Source organism: Mytilus edulis, chromosome 2 (assembly GCF_963676685.1).
Source record: "Mytilus edulis chromosome 2, xbMytEdul2.2, whole genome shotgun sequence".
Classification (NCBI taxonomy): Eukaryota; Metazoa; Mollusca; class Bivalvia; order Mytilida; family Mytilidae; genus Mytilus; species Mytilus edulis.
This window is the reverse complement of record NC_092345.1, coordinates 58598692-58619941: the sequence shown is the minus strand read 5'-3', so window position 1 is coordinate 58619941 and position 21250 is coordinate 58598692. Positions and strand designations below refer to the sequence as shown.

The 21250-nt window shown below is 32.7% G+C and overlaps 1 protein-coding gene across 3 annotated transcripts in view; it reads right to left on the bottom strand.

Moving 5' to 3' along the window:
* Nucleotides 1–21250, bottom strand: part of LOC139512523 (cubilin-like) — a 142838-nt gene that overhangs the window by 78298 nt on the left and 43290 nt on the right. For all 3 annotated transcript variants that reach the window (XM_071300207.1, XM_071300206.1, XM_071300208.1), the window contains 4 exons: nt 18185–18425; nt 17109–17293; nt 16471–16636; nt 15947–16137 (listed from right to left, as the gene is read on the bottom strand). In XM_071300207.1, coding sequence (XP_071156308.1) covers nt 15947–16137; nt 16471–16636; nt 17109–17293; nt 18185–18425 — 783 coding nt within the window. The remainder of the gene's footprint in view (nt 1–15946; nt 16138–16470; nt 16637–17108; nt 17294–18184; nt 18426–21250) is intronic.

The following is a 21250-nucleotide window of genomic DNA, read 5'->3' as shown; positions in this document are numbered from 1 at the left end:
CAACTCGCCCCACTGGCCAATCGGCCCACACTATATCGCCACTTTATGAAAAAATCCCCGCACTCTTGTAACCGACTCGCCCAACTTTAAAAAAGTGTAAAATCAAATTGAACAATCAGTCTGACAACTCATTTATTTAAAAGGGTTTAAACCCCACTGAGTAAAGGTCTGCCAACTCGCCCCAGTTATAAAAATATCTTGCTTCCTTTAAGTATGTTAAATTTCTGATAGTTCGTATCCAGTTGTCCTGGTGAAGTGGTATGTGTCGTGGCTTGATATGCTAAAGGTCTTGAGTTCGAATCCCAACATATACACTGGATTTTTTCTACGTGAATTTTGATACATAGTCTTCTCCGTATAATTAATTATAAGTTTTATACTGGATTTGACATTCCTGCCAAAATGTTACATGACAAAGGAAAGCATGCATAACAAAGAAACTTAAACTGGGTTGATCTGGTAGGGGTGATCCGGCTTAGATCACCCCTGTTAGAACAAAGGAGCTGGGATGTAAAGGTATATTTCCCTTGAGAATTAAGTTTCAAGTAGATGTGATGATAAATTCATGATAAACTTCTGTAACCAAGACTTTAATAATATATGTTCAAGAAAGGACAGACATACAGATGCATGGAGGAACAGACCTGGAATTAATATGCCCCCTCCTTCTATCATAGGTCCATGCATAAACATAGATAAAAGCATTGGTAATCCTTTTTGATAAAATTTATATTTAATACGTCAAAGATCACAAGAGGTTAATATAAGATTAGAAACAGTGTCCCTGTACGTAAATATAGAGTTTCAACGGCAACGTCAATGATGTAGATTGATGGCATTAAGTAATTCCCAATTTTTTTCTTTCTTTTTCTTTTTGTTTTTTGTAAATATGTTTTTACTATACTTTAACATGTTTAATGAAAATTTCCACTTATGAAACTTACCAACTGCAAAAGCTCATGATTTATATATTAATATTAATATTAATATAAACACAAGGAGAATATTTAACAGGTTTTTTTTAGCAAATACTAGAAGGATAAAAAGTTATGTAATAAAACAATTATTGATTTTTGATTTCAGTCAATTGTATCAATCTCATCAAAAGTCAATAATTGTATAATGTATAAACCCCTTTCACACAGTGCGTCAATGTAGTTAGTTGGAATTACATACAAGTATTGCACATCATTGGTGGGAAAGAGTTTGATTTATAGAGAAATAGCACCTGTTACGACACAATATTTTGATATACAAAAAAAAAATCCATATTGTTGGTGGGAAAATGGTTTGATTTATAAATGAATAGCACAATCAACTTCACACAATATTTTTGACATGAATACAAAAAAAAATGTAACATTATAAACATTTACACCCCTATTATATCAAAGTTTAATCTACTACAGCTTCAGAATAATACAAGCTAAATATGCATATAATTGATGTTATCGAGGACCATCTTGAACTTGCATTAAATGTTGAGCTTTTGCTCTTTGTTGAAGGCTTATCATTAACATTTATGACTTTGAGATAATGGGCAGCAATCGACACACTGTTCTTTTGCTAGATTTGTTTTAAGATTTTGTGTAATTAATTTACATGCTTTTTTCCTTCTTTTCACTTATATTATTATTTATCTATTTAAGGGGGCTCGATTGTATAAATATAAGATTTTGCTATATTTTTCTATAAATGAACTTTATCATATATACTAAATAGAAAAATGAAATAAAAATATGGGGTCATTCATTTAAGCTCACAATCTGCCTCTGAAAGAAGCTTACATTTTTGTTAAGGTCCTTTTTTTCTGTTGAACTAATAGGAGAAATAGAAAAAGAACTGAATTACAGAAATCGCTTACATTTTACAATAATTTAGTTCAAGTACAGTTTATTTAAAAAAAAAATAATAATTTAAGTCACTCATGAGTTTAAAAAGATATTTCAATATAAATGCCAAACAAGAGGCTCTCAAGAGCCTGAATCGCTCACCTGGTAAACAATGCCTTATTGAACATATTGAACCATGCCAGGCAAACATGTACAGCTAACAATTCTTCAATATTACAAATATATATGACTTACTGTTTATAAATAAAGAAAATGAGACCAAAACACAAACACTTAAAACTTAGCAATGGACTGTGAAAATGAGGTCAAGTTCAAATAAAACCTGCGTAACCAACATATAGATCATAAAATATTTTCATACACCAAATATAGTTGACCTAATGCATAAAGTATTAAAAAAATAGACCAAAACTAAAAAAGTTAACTTTGACCACTGAATTATGAAAATGAGGTCAAGGTTAGATGACACCTGTCAGCTAGACATGTACACCTTACAATCATTCTATACACCAATTTTAGTAGACCTATTGCATATAGTATAAGAAAAACAGACCAAAACACAAAAACTTACCCCTATGTTCTATTTAAAGTAAGGGCGGCCATGTTTTTTGACGGATCAAAAATCGAAGCACACACTTTGTGCAGGATAATCTAAGGAACTATCATGCTAAGTTTCATCCAAATCCATTCAGTAGTTTCAGAGGAGAAGATTTTTTAAAGTTAGCAAATATGATGAACAAATTGTGAAAAATTGTCATTAAAGGACATTTACCCCTTAAGGGGTCAATTGACAATTTTGGTCATATTAACCTATTTGTAGATCTTACTTTGCTGATCATTTTTGCTGTTTACAGTTTATCTTTATCTATAATGATATTCAAGATAATGACCAAAAACTGCAAAATTTCCTTAAAATTACCAATTAAGTGGCAGCAACCCAACAATGGTTTGTTTGATTCGTCTGAAAATTTCAGGGCTGATAGATCTTGACCTAATGAACATTTTTACCCCATGTCAGATTTGCTCTAAATGCTTTCGTTTTTGAGATATAAGCCAAAAACTGCATTTGACCCCTATGTTCTATTTAAAGTAAGGGCGGCCATGTTTTTTGACGGATCAAAAATCGAAGCACACACTTTGTGCAGGATAATCTAAGGAACTATCATGCTAAGTTTCATCCAAATCCATTCAGTAGTTTCAGAGGAGAAGATTTTTTAAAGTAAGCAAATATGATGAACAAATTGTGAAAAATTGTCATTAAAGGACATTTACCCCTTAAGGGGTCAATTGACAATTTTGGTCATATTAACCTATTTGTAGATCTTACTTTGCTGATCATTTTTGCTGTTTACAGTTTATCTTCATCTATAATAATATTCAAGATAATGACCAAAAACTGCAAAATTTCCTTAAAATTACCAATTAAGTGGCAGCAACCCAACAATGGTTTGTTTGATTCATCTGAAAATTTCTGGGCTGATGGATCTTGACCTAATGAACATTTTTACCCCATGTCAGATTTGCTCTTAATGCTTCCGTTTTTGAGATATAAGCCAAAAACTGCATTTGACCCCTATGTTCTATTTTAAGTAACGGTGGCCATGTTTTTTGACGGATCAAAAATCAAAGCACACACTTTGTGCAGGATAATCTAAGGAACAATCATTTTAAGTTTCATTCAAATCCATTCAGTAGTTTCAGAGGAGAAGATGTTTGAAAAATTGTTAACGACGACAGACGACAACGACGACGACGACGGACGCCAAGTGATGAGAAAAGCTCACATGGCCTTTTAGGCCAGGTGAGCTAAAAATTGCTTTTTAGCACCAAAGGGAGATAATTTGGAGCTTTTTCAATGATATATAAATTGAAAATGGAAATGGGGAATGTGTCAAAGAGACAACAACCCCACCATAGAACAGACAACAGCAGAAGGTCACCAATAGGTCTTCAAAACACGCAGAATTTCCCGCACCCGGAGGCGTCCTTCAGCTGTTCCCTAAACAAATATGTATACTAGTTCAGTGATAATGAACGCCATACTAAACTCCAAATAATACACAAAAAAAACTAAAATTAAAAAATAATACAAGACTAACAAAGGCCAGAGGCTCCTGACTTGGGACAGGCACAAAAATGTGGCGGGGTTAAACATGTTTATGAGATCTCAACTCTCCTGAGTGACCTATACCTCTAGCCAATGTAGAAAAGTAAACGCATCACAATTCGCACATTAAAATTCAGTTCAAGAGAAATCCGAGTCTGATGTCAGAAGATGTAACAAAAGAAAATAAACAAAATGACAATAATACATAAATAACAACAGACTACTAGCAGTTAACTGACATGTCAGCTCCAGAAACAAATGTACAGATATGTACATTCACAAGTTATCTGTGGCCAAAAAGAATTGATTTTTTTAGTTGATTTTTGTACAATATGATGAAGTAACAATTAATAAAGTAATAAATATAATTCATAATGAAAAAAAAAATGTTTAAATTTTTGCTAAAATTTTTGTACCCTTGAGTCTCCTTAAGATAAAAACAAAGAGATGTGGTACAGTGGCAAATGAGACAAATATCTACCAGAGACCAGTGGCGGATCCATAAATTATTTAAAATGGGGGCCCATTGACTGTTTAAGTGGCAGGTATCATATCATGCATGTCATGGTTTGCGAGGTCTATATTAATTTGACAAAGTTCATCAAGGAATTTATTAAGGAAAAATTTACTGTAAAGTAATTACATTTACTGTGCTGGAAGTTATTATTAAAATTTTTAAAACTGATAGAATTGTCATTAGTAATATATATAGATACATAAGTAGATAAGTGGGTTCATGATATTAATCTATATGAAATAATAGCTATATTTAAGTGGTTTCAAATATTCATACATTTATAGTCTAATTTAAGAAGGCACACCTATTGCTCTTCAAACACCATGAACATGTTTTATATTTAACTTTGGACTTTACATGAGAAGTGTTTACTTCTGGTTGTATAAATATAAACACTATGGAAAATTTACAACCATAAAAAATTGTTGATTGTAAATGATTCTTATAGTTTTATGATGTTAGATTCTAAACCAAATATGTTGATTTCTTGTCCAACTATAAATGGAAAATGTACACAATTCTCGTTGATGCTGAAGAGATGCAACTCCCAAGTAGCTGTAACTTGTCAAATGTGTAAAAAGTCACAAAAACTAAAATGGCGCTGTTTGGATTGTGAAAGAACAATTTGTGAAAATTGCAAAGACATTCATTCAAATATTCAATTATTTTCTGGCCATAAAGTAGTGAGTTTTACAGACATTCCTGTATCTAGAATGGAACTCAGAGTAGAAGAAGAAATAATGAAAAATCAGTGCAGCAGACATAACAGGAAAACCTACAAATTCTTCTGTCGAACATGCAACCTTTTAATATGCTCTGACTGCATTATCGAAGACCATTCAAAACATAATCACGCTTACATTTCACAATTAATATATGAACAAATTTTGAATGAAGCGGAAACTTTAGAAAGTTATTCAAAAGAGTATAGAGACACTGAGAGACAAGACTCAGCTTCAATAGATTCATATTGCTTGTTAATGACGGAATTTGAGCTTGTTCATACTGTAAGAACTAATTTACCATCCATTAATTACATGACATTGGCAAATGATGATGAAGCTTACATTTGCAGCCTTGACAGAAAAAGTATTGTCAATCTTAAACTAAACACCACAGGATTTTTTACCATGATTCAAAGGAAGAGAAAACTATCAGATTCAAAAGAAGTTGATGAAATTGGTGGAGTTCAAATTCAGCCGAATGATATTACTATTAATTTAAAAGGAGATCTTCTCTTCATATCAGATCACCGTCTTAAATTAGTTACAAAAAATGCTCAACATCAAACAGAAATCACCGATATTAAGAATTTTAATCCACTGAAGCCAAAGTGTGTTCATTATGACAAAGAAAGGGACATTTTCTTGGTAGGTCTTACTGAAGGTGATTCTGACTTTGAACTTACAGAAAGTAGCCTTCGTCAAGTTGTTGCCGTTAATCAAAGAGGACAACTGCGAAAAAGTTTTGAATTTACAACAGAAAATAAAAGGCTATTTACCTTGCCAGTGCGAATTTTCAGCATAGCTGATGGTGGAATATGTGTGATCGATCGTGTGAGTCAAACAACTGGACGAGTTATCTCCCTTAATTGGGAAGGAAACTTGCTGTGGACATACCACAATCCACCTCTAAGTTTATGCCCTAATCCATTCTATCCAACAGATTTGACAATGACAAACACTAAGAAAATTATTGTAGTAGACAGTAATAATAGAGCATTTCACATTCTCAATACTAACGGAGATTTAATCTTACATCAGTCATCAATTAATTTGGGAATTGAGAGGCCTTTATGTTTGGACACTGACAAATCAGGGTATCTATGGGTAGGATGTTCACATGATTCTCTTTCAAGAGATGGTGCAAATTTGTATAAAATTAAAATCAAAGGCTTATAAAAATTACAATACAGGATTTTTTTTCCTCTGGCTCTGAAACGTAATACATTTTGAAAAAGGATAATACATAGTGAAAATGGAAATTAACAGTTCATTGTGTGCATTGGATTACTACAAAGTTTGACTGGAGATTAAAAAAAATATGTCTGCACCTTATAAAATAAAATGTATTTGAACAAGAATCAAAAGCCTAGTTTATTTATTATGATGTTTTTATTTCGTGTTCTGCACAGCAGTCTGTTGTCAAATAGTTCAGCAAAATATACACTTTTGTTACTTGGCAATGATTTTTTCCTGCCTCTCTAACTCCCAATGTCTGCCAAAGTATATACACCTTTGTTACTTGGCAATGATTTTTTTCCTGCCTCTCTGACTCCCAATGTCTGCCATAGTATATACACCTTTGTTACTTGGCAATGATTTTTTCCTGCCTCTCTGACTCCAAATGTCTGACATAGTATATACACCTTTGCTACTTGGCAATGATTTTTTCCTGCCTCTCTAACTCCCAATGTCTGCCAAAGTATATACACCTTTGTTACTTGGCAATGATTTTTCACTGCCTCTCTGACTCCCAATGTCTGCCAAAGGTAACTTGATACACTGGCTCCTTATGTTTATCAGAGATACAGCTTTGAGTAACAGAAAATTCCTTCCATCAGGGACTTAGATTACATATTTGTTGTATATATAGATACAACTTAATGCTCTATTTCTAGAATGAACAAATATTACAAAAATGGATTTACGTGACAACAATTTATCGATATGGTAAATAACACACACATTAGGGACAAGTAGGGTTGAGAATGTTTAGTTTTGACACATATCAATTGGGTTTTCCTTTGCATGAATTGAATTTTTGAACAACAAAATTGTCAATTGAATTGTTTTTTTTATTGTTTTCATTGTGTAATCACGCAAATACCCAGCTTCCCTGGAGCTCTGTCATTCAGTTGAAATTTTCAATTTTAAAAACTTTTTTTGTCTTTATATTTTTTTCAACTTGGCCATCATGTGTAAAATGATAGTAGTGTTCGGTAAACAGGAAGTTGTCGAGTGATGAATCTGAAAACGCATCACACGGTATAGCTGACTTATATAAATCCTGAAACCAAATTTCAGAAATCCTGGAATTATAGTTCCTGAGAAAAATGCGACGAAATAAAATGGTAAGTGTTCGGTAAACAGGAAGTTGTCGAGTGATGAATCTGAAAACGCATCACACGGTATAGCTGACTTATATCAAGTCTGAAACCAAATATCAGAAATCCTGGTAGTGCAGTTCCTGAGAAAAATGTGACGAAAAATATTCATGGGACGGACGGACTGACTGACAGACTGACGGACTGACGGACTGATGGACTGATGGACTGACGGAAGGACAGACAGAGTTAAAACAGTATACCCCCCTTTTTTTCAAAGCGGGGGTATAAAAACCCTGACAAATCAAAACACAATCTGTATAAACCAACAGAACAAGTAATAAAACATAGATGACATGTGAATAGAATGAATGAGCAGTCATACTGTCTTTCTAAAACTCATTAATGTGCAATTAATGCAATACATGTTGAATTAATAATTTAACAACACCTACCTCAACAAGAGTGCAAACGCTGAAATGTCAAGCATATCTCACTTATCATTGAATTTATGTTGAAAGTCTGTAACATGAAGGTTTTACTGCAGATATCATATAAACATAGCATTATCAATGTTCTATCAGAATGACATCAGGGTCAGATGAAGCAGGCCAAACAGACATGCACACCTTACAATCATTCCATACACATTTGACCTGTTGCTTGTAGTATCTGATAAACTGACAAAATTATAAATAACTTATCATTGACCAATGAACTATGAAAATGAGGTCAAGGTGAGATAATACCTGTCAGACAGACATGTATACCTTACAAATGTCCCATACACCAAACATATCTGACCTATTGCTATTAGTATTTGGTAAACAAACCAAAACACAAAAACCTAACATTCATGACCAATGAACCAAGAAAATGAGGTAAAGGTCAGATGATCCCGATAACACTGATATGTACACCTCACATCATTCCATACACCAAATATAGTTCACCTATTGCTTATAGTTCTTGAAAAACAGACCAAAACACAAAAATTTAACATTGACCAATAAACCATGAAAATTAGGTCAAGGTCAAATGAAACTTGCAAGACTGGCATAGTACCCTTTACAATCATTCCATACACTACATATAGTTGACCTACTGTTAATAGTATCTGATAAATAGACCTAATCATGTAACTTTAACCTTGACCTCTGATCCATGAAATGAAGTAAAAGTCAGTCAGACATGTAGGGACTGCAAGCTTAAGGAAAATGTATTCCAAATATAGTTATCCATTATAAGTGAGAAATTCACATGACTAAAATAAATGTGTAATGTGTCTATGGGACACAGATGATGCCCCTGCTTGCAAATAATGTTATAAAGGGACATAACTCAAGAAACATAAAAGTGATGCTACCTAAGTTTGAAATTGATCTCAGATTTTGTGGTAATAAGCATTGTTTATGGTTTTCATAACATTTAGTTCAGGCAAACTTAACCTGAGTGTTGTGGTAATACACACTGTGTATAAGTCCAATATCATTTGGTTGAGGCAAACTAAAGTTACAGAACACAAACAATAAATTAAGCAATTTTCAATTTGTGAAGGGAAGTAACTCTAGAGATGGTAAAAAATGAGGCCACCAAAATTCAAACTTGGTCTGTGTTTTGTGGTAATAAGCAATGTGAATAAGTTTTATAACATTTGTTTGAGGCAAACTAAAGTAAAAGAAGAGAAACAAAAAATTCATCAATATTTCCACACGTAGAGGGGCATAACTCTATAACAGCAAGACTTCATTGCAACTTTTTACCCATGGCAATAATGGAAAAATAATGAAAAAATCTGAAATTCACCTTTTTAAGTACTAACGATTTTTAAAATTAAAGAAAAACAAAGAATATGGAATTTTATTTGTTTCAGAAAATATCCAACAACTTGCTGTGCAAAACAATGGTAACAAAGAAATAATTTCAGCTTGAACTACCAGTTTAAGTGACTAATTGCTAGCCTTTTTCAAAATAAGTTTTCTACAGCTATACAAGCTCAAAATCAATCAAAGAAATCATTATTGAAACCATCAATGATAATATCAAGGAAAAATTGACTGGAAGTAATTAGTGAAACTAAATTTATAAACTTATAAACAATGGTAAAAGAAGATCCTTTGGATTACATCTTATTTTTTAACTAATGTAAATGATCCTCATTGTTCATCACACATGAATTTGTCTATTGTTGGAAGGCACTACTGTAATTCTTCAACCCTGTATCATATTTAACTTTGGACTCTGCATGAGAAATGCATACTAGTATAAATATAAACATCACCGAACATTTTCAACCATAAGAAATTGTTAATTTTAAAAGACTCTTATAGTTTCATGATGTCAGACTCTAAACCAAATATGTTGATCCCTTGTCCAACTATAGATGGAAAATGTACGCAATTCTCCTTGACGCTGAAGAGATGTAACTCTCAAGTAGCTGTAACTTGTCAAGTATGTAAAGAATCACGAAATGTAAAATGGCGCTGCATGGACTGTTTATTAAAAACAATTTGTGAAAGATGCAAGGACAATCATTCTCAAAATCCATCATTCTCTAAACATACAATAGTGAATCTAACTGACCCTCCTGTATGCAAGGATAGAATGGAACAGAGGCTAGGAGCAGAATTAAGGAAAAACAGTGCACCAAACATAACATAAAAACATACAATTTCTTTTGTCGAACTTGCAACTTTTTGGTTTGCCCCGACTGCATTACTGAAGTTCATTCAAATCACAATCTTGCTGAAATTTCTCAATATGTAAAGGAAACATTTTTGGATGATATAGAAACTTCAACAGATTATACAAAGTTGTATAATCATATTGAAAGACAAGACTCAGTTTCAAGAGATTCCTTTTGTTTGTTAATGACAGAATTTGAGTTAGTTCATACCGTAAGAACTGAGTTACCGGCCATAAATCACATGACAATGGTTAAAGATGATGAAGCTTATATTTGGAGTCTTGATAGAAACATGATTATCTATCTAAAACTTAACACTACAGGATTTCTGAACAAAATGCAGAAACTATCAGATTCAATAGAAGTTGGTGAAATTGAAGGATTTCTATCTCAGCCAATGGATATTACTATCAACTTAAAAGGGGATCTTCTCTTCATATCAGATCACTGTCTAAAATTAATGACAAAAAATGCTCAAGGGCAAACAAAAATTTTGGATTTACATGATTTTTATCCACTGAATCCAAACTGTGTTCATTATGACAAAGAAAGGGACATAACCTGGGTAGGACTTATAGGTGATGACTCCAATTTTCAACTTACAAAAAGAAGCGTTCGTAAAGTTGTTGCTGTAAATCAAAGAAAACTGTATAAAGAGTTCCAATATACAGAAGAAAACAAAAGGCTATTCACATTGCCAGTAAAAGTATTCAGCATTCAAAAAGGGGGAATATGTGTGATTGATCGTGTCAGTCAAACTACTGGAAGAGTTATCTCCCTTAATGCGGAAGGAATCTTGATGTGGATATACAAAGATCCCCCTCCGAGTTCATGCTCACACCCATTCAATCCAACAGATTTGACAATCACAAACACCCAGGTCATCATAGTAGTAGACAGTTGTAACAGAGCGTTTCACATTCTCAATACCAAAGGAACTTTAATTTTACACCAGTCATCAATTCATTTAGGAATTGAGAGGCCATTTTGTTTGGACACTGACGAATCAGGATATTTATGGGTAGGGTGTCTATGTGACTCCACTTCCAGAGAGACTGGTGCAAAAATGTATAAACTTAAAATCAAAGGATTATAGGGGAGAAAAAAAACATGTTTTTCTCGGAACATTATTAACATACAATTGTCTTATTCAAAAGAAAGTTGGAAATTTATTGTGTGATTTAGTTCAATTGCAAAATTTTGACTGCAGATTAAGTTAAGTAATTTCTATATGTAATGAAATAAAATTTGAGTACAATTACTCTGATGTTTATTTTGTTGTATTCTTTGCATTAAAGAAATTGACAATAAAAGAAACTGCAGTCCATATAAAACTACTAATGGTATTAGATTTCCAAAAATATTGTAAATGTTCATACTATCTGCAAACAGGATGTGTTGCAGTTAATATAGAAATTGTTTAATCTGTACAACTCAACATTATCATCCTGCAGACCAAACATAAAATAATTCCTTTCAAGGAAGCTGGAGGGTACAAAAATTCAGAAAATTTTTAAACGTTTTTTTTTTCATTATAAGTTTTATCTATTACACAAATAATTGTTACTTTAAGATATAATGGTGCAAAAATCAACCGAGAAACACGATTCTTTTTGGCCTCAGATGACTTTTAAAATGTTTATATCATTGAAAAAGCTCCAAATTATCTCCGTTTAGTGCAAAAATGCCATTTTTTGGCATAAAAATTGAAGTATCCTTTTTAACTCATGAGTGACCTATATTTTTTTTCATTACACATTTTATTCATTACTTTATTAGTTGTTACTTTATCACATGGTACAAAAAATCATTAAAAAAAATCAATTTGTTTTGGCCCCAGATGACTTTTAAAATGTATATATCATTAAAATAGCTCCAAATTATCTCTCTTTGGTGCAAAAATGCCATTTTTTAGGCATTAAAATTGAAATATCTTTTTTAACTCATCGGTGACCAGATTTTTTATTTTCAAATAAGCTGTACTTAAGGCGAAGTGTACGTAATTAAACTACACAATGGATTTTTTTGAAATTTTACATGTAGATTCTACTTGTAAAAATAAATCGGAAAATAAAATAAAAAAAGGGGGTAACCGTTTTCGTTTTTGAGATACGAGCTGTTGAAGTTAACAGCATCATACACCAAAATTACAAAGGATATATAGGGAAAATCGTGAAATTCGGCAGGAATTGTTACATTTCCAAGATTTTCTATTATATTAGACAATCAACTTTTTTTTAAATTTATGAGACGATTCTAAAATGTCTGAGGAATCGATTGGTGCAAAGAAAGTCCTTAGCAACCGTGCTACTTTTCAAGCTATACCCTGTTAAAGTTGAATTTTGCGTGTAAAAAAACAAAAAACAACGACAACGTTATTGACGTCGCTGCAACAGTTACGACGCTTCATATAGTTCTATACTTGTATGAAATATATACCGTTTTGTTGGAGTTCATGTTGCTCGGTCTTTAGTTCTTTATGTTACGTTTTGTGTACTATTGTATTGTATTTGTCTATTATATTCGGGTGCATGCGGAGATCGCCAAGCTAGAAAACGGTTGACATTTTCTTCATTATGAACTAGAACTATTTTCGACCTTGGTGCCTTATTTTTGTTAAAATCTAAACACTGCGACGTGTTTTCAAAATCTTTGTTCCCATAAAACTTCATTTCATCAAGGTCTCTTCTCAGAATATCAGCCATCTGTCTGGCACAGGATAACAAATCAATATTTAAGTAAATTAAGTTGTGTGGTAATTCTTAGTACATTTGGGTAAATTAATCTTATCTTTGTGCCGCATATTAATCATCTCTATAATTCAACACATCCCTGAGCCACGACATTATACATTTTGTGCATTGCATGATCTTCTTTTTATCACAACCCAGACCGGCTAGTAATCGTTGTATAACTTTACACGTCTGAAGACGAATATTTGCGTGAAACATTTTTTTTATGATTTTTATTTCTGGAAATCAATCTGAAATCTACAACAGACAGTCCTTTTCCGAAAGTCGGGCTGGACCTTTACTTTTATGTGCATTCGGGATTTACACAAATTGTAACCCGAATAATTCAGTCGTATTATTCAGCTGATGTACGAATGCTACATTTCTCGTGTGGGAGAAAATCGGACACGGAAAGGGCTTGAATTATTCGAGTTACTCAAATTGAAACTCGGGAATATATTTCTCGGGAATATATTTCTAACTGTTCGGAATTCGCGGAAACAAATGATTGTTTTTCGCATTACGGTATTGAATCAATATGAGTCAGAGATACCAATTATTTCTTTTAACAAATTCGAATACCAGTCAGTTTATAGGACCTCAGTTTGAAATAGGGGCGGCAATCCAATCATTTTATCCAATCAATTGGAAGGGGGGGGGGGGGGGGGGGGGGGTCAACATTGATAGTCAAAAAGCCTTGAAATATTCGATAAAAACGTTGAATGTAAATTTTATGAACTCCAAAGTCTCATATTATAAGACTAGTAAACCACAGTCTTCTCAATTCTTGTATGATCATGAACTAGGTGAAAACCTAGAGCTAACCGAGTGCGAGATCCTCATGGATAATCATCGAGGTCGTTAAACACCCCTTGCAGTAAACTCGGGTTAAATTTAAAAAAAAATCTAAATGTAATAGTCTGAACACATTTCACCTCTCATTTCACTAAATATTAAATTGCAGTTACAAGTATCACAAAAGTTCCCTGACCTCTTTTCTTTAACCATAATAGAGGGAGGAGGGAAGGAGGGATCCAGATCCCGAAATCCCGGGCTTAAAAACAAGAAATCCTGAGGTTCCGAATTTGAAAAAAAATTAAATCACGAAAGGGTCAATTCCGAAATCCCGAGCTTAAAAACACTCGATCCCGGAGTTCCGATAAAGGTCCTACCGTCCCCTCTCCCCCCGTAATTCTATATTCTATTCATTCATAATCTTGAATTGAGACTTGATACTTCAAAATTACATTCTCTAATTTTGAATGCTGCACACAGGCACAATAAAAGAAAACAGATATCGCTATATATCTCTTTGAAATTGGAATTTGTGAAAGAAGAAATGACATGTTATATTTTATCTTACATGTGTACTTTCAATTTCAATATGGTTCTAAATTTAGATTTAGTTTTCCCATAAATTGCGGACGGAATAGAAGACACCCTGTTTATTTTCTGCACATGTAGAAAAAGTTAAAAACTGGGAGTTGAATGAAATAATTTTTACTTATTTTAAGATAAATGTTAGAGTGAGACAATTTTTAAGTTACTGAGTAATTTTTGGGGCATAATTTGTTTATTTTTTGTTTGTTTTCCGTCTTTGTTCTTCCTACTTGTAAGTGTTGCACTAGTCGTCAAATTATTCTCTTGGTATCGTCTGATATCTTATATGAATATAAATCATGTCCTTAAATTTTCAATTGCACAAAATACGAACATTTCAACGTCTTTTTAATTAAACAATTAAATTCACACGTCTTTCATTAATTATTTGTAACCTATTTTAAAACTTTACGTTGAGTACTGTGTTTTTCGTTCAAGACTACGGCTTTTTTAAATCGTTATTGTTGGGTCAATTCAGGTTTTATTTTAATTAATTTGATATCAATAGAAAAAAAAATGTTACATGTTTATTTGTTTATAATTTTGTTGTGAGGCGTTTTTTCTTTCTGATGATATCATAAACACGAAATGCCTTCTACGCGTCTAAAACCAAAAACAAAACAGTGTTTTTAAGTCAGACTGCACACAGAACAACGTACAGAATGCTGTGATTTCTAGTTGGAGTTATTTAGATAATTTCTATGAGGTTTAAGACAGCACAGGCGTGCTTGTTGGATTCATTATAGACCGCAGAAAGTAGTTTCTCTTTCGTGTGTCCTTTCTTGGAGTAAGGGAGATAACTTGCGTAACTAACGACGAACGTTTTTAATCCCGTATTCCGCTAGAGGCATGCAATTACGTACACTTCGCCTTAAGTATAAGATAAAGCTCATTTATAGAAAAAGATAGCGAAATCCTACATTAAGAAAAAAAAAATTAGACCCGCTAGCCCCCTTAAACTAAAAAATTGTAAAATTTAAGCGATTTTTGTAATTTAGTCCTTTTTTATTTCATCATTATAACTAATTTCTCCTATTAGTTCAACAGAAAAAAAAGTATCTTAACACAAATGCATGCTTCTTTCAAAGGCAGATTGTGCACTTAAATGAACAGTGACCCCGTTTTTTAATTCTATTTTTCTATTAAGTATATGATAAAGTTAATTTATAGACAATCTTATTGGATTTTAATTTCCCAAATACTTTGTGCAGTATTAAAACCAAACTTTTTCACCTGTTTGCTAAACATGTGTTGGAAGTGACGATGCATACATTTTGGTCACATGGTGATGGAAGTCACAGGACAGATATGTCTAAATACTGTATCCCAGAACTGCTGTATACTAGCCAAAAAAAGTTGATCATGATTTTTCCATCAATGAGTGTTGTAAAGGAGTTGGTTCAATAAGTCATAATTTTTGGCCCTAAAATCTGAAATTTTTTAACTGTGACAATATTGGTAGAATTTGATGAAAACATAGCTGAAAACCCAAATTCAAGCATTTAATCATGAAATTGTATAACAATTCTCCAAAGTTTAATTAACCTTATCAACCAATAAAGGGACTATTTTATCAGTCTGAGAAATCATATCATATTCCAGATTCAATAACTGAGAATTCTTACCAAAACATAGTCATACTGGCAATCATTATGATGTTCTAAATCCATAGCAGCAAAAGTCAAGGTTATCTGGTCACCTTGATGAACTGAAATGACCCATACACAGGTGGCATCATGATTATATGGACTTGGATAGTTAGGAGACATCACTGAACCACTGGCATCTGTAAGGGTTCCTCCACACTGAGGACCAGCTGAAAATATAACATAATATTTATGATGACTCCAACATGAGGCATCACCAAGATATAATGAATAACACAAATATATTATTAAAAGATTACTGATATAAGTCTTTACTTGAAACGTGTACATTTTCCCTTTGATCTTACTGCCTAATATTTTTCGACATCATTGACAGGAGATGATACTGGAAAATAATAAACAATGACAGCACATAAAAGTGCAGCAACATCATGTGGTCATGTTCATCCCCAACAATTTATCAATGAAATGCAGGTTAATTGATTCATACAACTGAGCAACCACCTTGTTTTAGTACCAACTTAACTTATACAGATACTAACCTGAAACCCCTGCATAAGTAAGACTGAACCCCTTTCTTGTAACACTGTGATCAGTATGGAATAATACATAGCCATGGGGACTAGTAGTGGTCAGAGGTGCTGGTAAAATGCTGCTATTACAATAGGTACCCAGCAATCTCGAATCATCTGAGGAACCATCTCTTATCTGAAATCAGATACATTACATACATTTGAACTTCAGAAAACTTAACTTTTATAATATAATATTCTCATCTCTGTGTGCTTAAAAATGCTAAATCTACTTTGAAAACCATGTGAATAAACAATCATGTTCACTTTTTGAACTGAATACAATGAAACACAAACACAATATTTGAGTACTGAATAAAGCAGTGACCAGTTTGATAATTTTGTTAGGAAATTAAAAACTGTATTAGAAGTGTAAGATTTGTCAGTCTATCACAATGTCTAACCTTTGAATTATTTGAGAATGAGGTCATTTTCAGTCTTAAAAACTTACAATTTTTAAAATTTAAATTAATAAATCCACATTCGATTAAGGAAAAGCAATTGAAAACAAAGCTGGTCCTTTTGTCCAATAGATATTTTTTTCAAGGAAAATGAGGCTGACTGACAGACAGTTATAAGTACTTTTTAGATTGAAAATACTGCCATACCTGTAAGTAGTCATGACTACAATTGACATGGCTTTCCAAATTTAAAAAAGCAAAAGCAAACACTATATTATTTCCTGGATCAACAGAAATTCTCCACACACAGTTCCTGTTGTTAGGGTAGTTGCCAGGGTAACCAGGACTATTAATCATGCCATGGTTGTTTCCGGTAACTTCACCTCCACATACTAAGGAAAGATAAAAGAACATATAGAACTTTTTATTACAGGAGTCAAGCATTTAAAGTTTACACATTAAAACAAATTTCACTTTGATTTCTTGAGTCTTTTTTTTTTGCCATAGTTTTGCAATTAAATTATCATCGTACTTGTAACATTATAAAATTTTGCTTTTGACATAAAACACATGTTTCCCAATTCTATTCTGGTTGCAGCAAGTCCTAAATAGTTGCATGGAACAGAGTTGAATCTTACCTAATGACTAAGATCCTTTGCTCACTTTGAATCTTTAATAAAGACCAACCTTTTTGCCCTCTTTGAATCTTAAATAACGACTACCATAATTGCACACTTTTGAATTTATTTTCATTATGGCCGGAATCATCCAATGTTAGTGAAACTTCTAATAACACTATTTATCAAGAGACACAAACAAAATCTAAAAGATTTGTAAATGTAGATACAGAAAATTGGACTGATGTACAAAACATACCTGAACAAAATTAAAAGTTTCAGTTAAGGCACAAAATGTCAATATTATTTGTAGCTGCTCTAATATATTGTATATCTTGAATTTTTTTGTGAGTAACAATTTTCAAGATCAGAGAAGAATTATGTGTCATGGGTATTTGACATCAAGGTATGCCAGTCTGGATTCAAGCAGAAAGAAAACACTTCCTACAACATTTAAATTTGTGGACCATCTATCTGAACCCACTAAATCATTGTAAATCCTAAGTAATTAGTGTAACAAGAATTCTAATGAATCAGTAAGCACTTAATCAAAATCCCATGATAAAACCATTACAATAAGGACATTCTGGCAGAGACCATAAATATTTTTTAAAGTTAAAATATAGCATAACATAAATTTCACTGCAATAATAAACAATAAGCTACCTGGTATAACAGATCTCCAGGTGACTGTAAAGCCATCACGTGCAATACTATCATCGCTATGGAACCACAGGTATGCTTCGTGTGTTGTGGTATTTATTGTTCCACCATTAGGTAGTGTTGTCCCACAGTATTTTCCAATCCTATGCTGTGAAGCTGTAGGTCCATCATGTATTTGTAGGTAATCAAAATTACAGTTGGAATGCTGCTCTATATTGAACTGTGTAAAGGTTAACATCAGTATCTGCCAAAGAATTCAAGCAAGTTATCTATTTTGAGTAAAACTTCCAATTTATCATAATTTAATAAAATTTGTAAGGGTTCCGCGGAACCCAGTGTCTCGCCTATTTTTGCTGTAAATCACAGGCTCAACAACAATGAGGAAAAAAATCAATAAAAATATTCCTCTTGTTACTATTTTATGATTGTAAGAAAATCTAAGTCCATTTGAAAGTAAATTACAGAAAAAAACAGAGTAATCTTTTTACAAACTTTACTTCTGGATACAATCTTATGATCATAAATAAGGTTATTTCCAAGTTTGGTACAAACCCAGGATAGTTTAAGAAAGTTATTTAAATTTTAAAAACTTTAACCACAGAGTGAATGTAATGGTTCCCTGCAGAAAAAACTAAGTCCATTTATAAGTAAAATACGGAAAAAATTGAATTTTATTTTTACAAAATTTTCTTCTGGATACTATCTTATGATCATAAACAAGCTTCTGTCCAAGTTTGGTACAAACCCAGGATAGTTAAAGAAAGTTATTAAAATTCTAAAAACTTTAACCACAGAGTGAATGTAATGTTTCCCCGCAGAAAAAACTAAGTCCATTTATAAGTAAAATACGGAAAAAATGGAATTTTATTTTTACAAAATTTACTTCTGGATATTATCTTATGATCATAAACAAGCTTCTGTCCAAGTTTGGTACAAACCCAGGATAGTTTGAGAAAGTTATTAAAATTCTAAAAACTTTAACCACAGAGTGAATGTTTTGTTTCCCCGCAGAAAAAACTAAGTCCATTTATAGTAAAATACGGAAAAAATGGAATTTTATTTTTACAAAATTTACTTCTGGATACTATCTTATGATCATAAACAAGCTTCTGTCAAAGTTTGGTAGAAATCCAGTATAGTTTAAGAAAGTTATTAAAATTTCAAAAACTTTAACCACAGAGTGAATATTTGTTGACGCCGCCGACGACGCCGACGACGACGGAATGTAGGATCGCTTAGTCTCGCTTTTTCGACTAAAGTCGAAGGCTCGACAATAACTAGAATCTCTAAAGAGCCTGTGTCGCTCACCTTGGTCTATGTGAATATTAAAGGAAGCAGATGGATTCATGACAAAATTGTGTTTTGGTGATGGTGATGTGTTTGTACATCTTACTTTACTGAACATTCTTGCTGCTTAAAATTATCTCTATCTATAATGAACTTGGCCCATTGGTTTCAGTGGAAAATGTTAGTAAAAATTTACAAATTTTATGAAAATTGTTAAAAATTGACTATAAAGAACAATAACTCCTAAGGGGGTCAATTGACCATTTCGGTCATGTTGACTTATTTGTAAATCTTACTTTGCTGAACATTATTGTTGTTTACATTTTATCTCTATCAATAATAATATTCAAGATAATGACCAAAACAGCAAAATTTCCTTAAAACTAACAATTCAGGGTCAGCAAACCAACAACGGGTTGTCCGATTCATCTAAAAATTTCAGAGCAGATAAATGTTGACCTGATAAACAATTTTACCCCATGTCAGATTTGCTCTAAATGTTTTGGGTTTTGAGTTATAAGCCAAAAACTGCATTTTACCCCATGTTCTATTTTTAGCCATGGCGGCCATCTTGGTTTTATGGCCGGGTCACCGGACACATTTTTCAAACTACTAACCCAAAAGATGATTGTGGCCAAGTTTGGATTAATTTGGCCCAGTAGTTTCAGAGGAGAAGATTTTTCTAAAAGATTACTAAGATTTACGAAAAATGGTTAAAAATTGACTATAAAGGGCAATAACTCCTAAAGTGGTCAACTGACCATTTTGGTCTTGTGGACTTATTTGTAGATCTTACTTTGCTGAACATTATTGCTCTTTATAGTTTATCTCTATCTATAATAATATTCAAGATAATAACCAAAAACAGCAAAATTTCCTTAAAATTACCATTTCAGGGGCAGTAACCCAACAACGGAATGTCCAATTCATCTGAAAATTTCAGGGCAGATAGATCTTGACCTGATGAACAATTTTACCCCATGTCAGACTTGCTCTAAATGCTTTGGGTTTTGAGTTATAAGCCAAAAACTGCATTTTACCCCTATGTTCTATTTTTAGCCATGGCGGCCATCTTGGTTGGTTGGGCGGGGCACCGGACACATTTTTTAAACAAGATACCCCAATGATGATTGTGGCCAAGTTTGGTTAAATTTGGCCCAGTAGTTTCAGAGGAGAAGATTTTTGTAAAAGTTAACGCAGGACGACGACGACGACGGACGCCGGACGCCAAGTGATGAGAAAAGCTCACTTGGCCTTTCGGCCAGGTGAGCTGAAAATAAGATGTGGCATGATTGCCAATTAGAAAACTCTCCACAAGAGACTGAATGACACAGAAATGAACAACTATAGGTCACCATTCAGCCTTCAACAATGAGCAAAGCCCAAGTTTTTTCATATTATTCGTTTTCATTTATCATTGTTTATTCATACCTCAAATTCACTAACTAATTTGAAAGCTCAAGAGAGTATTAAAAACTTTTCAAAACCTTCAAATAATAAGATTTTATTTTTTAGAGCTTCCAATATATCAATAATCAAGGGTAGGAAAATGCTCATCTGAAAATTCAAGACTAGTTCATAGAAAATAACAAATAATTGCCAATGTTATTTGACAGATAAATTTATTAGACTTCCATGTTCAACAATTCAAGACTCAAACAATAATGGTTTGAAGACAAGAGATAAAGTAACCATTTAAAGAGGGGCGTAAAGGGGGATCTTCATGGAAGAACGCAAAATAAAATTGCCATTTCATGATGAACAAACAATGTGATCTTTTTA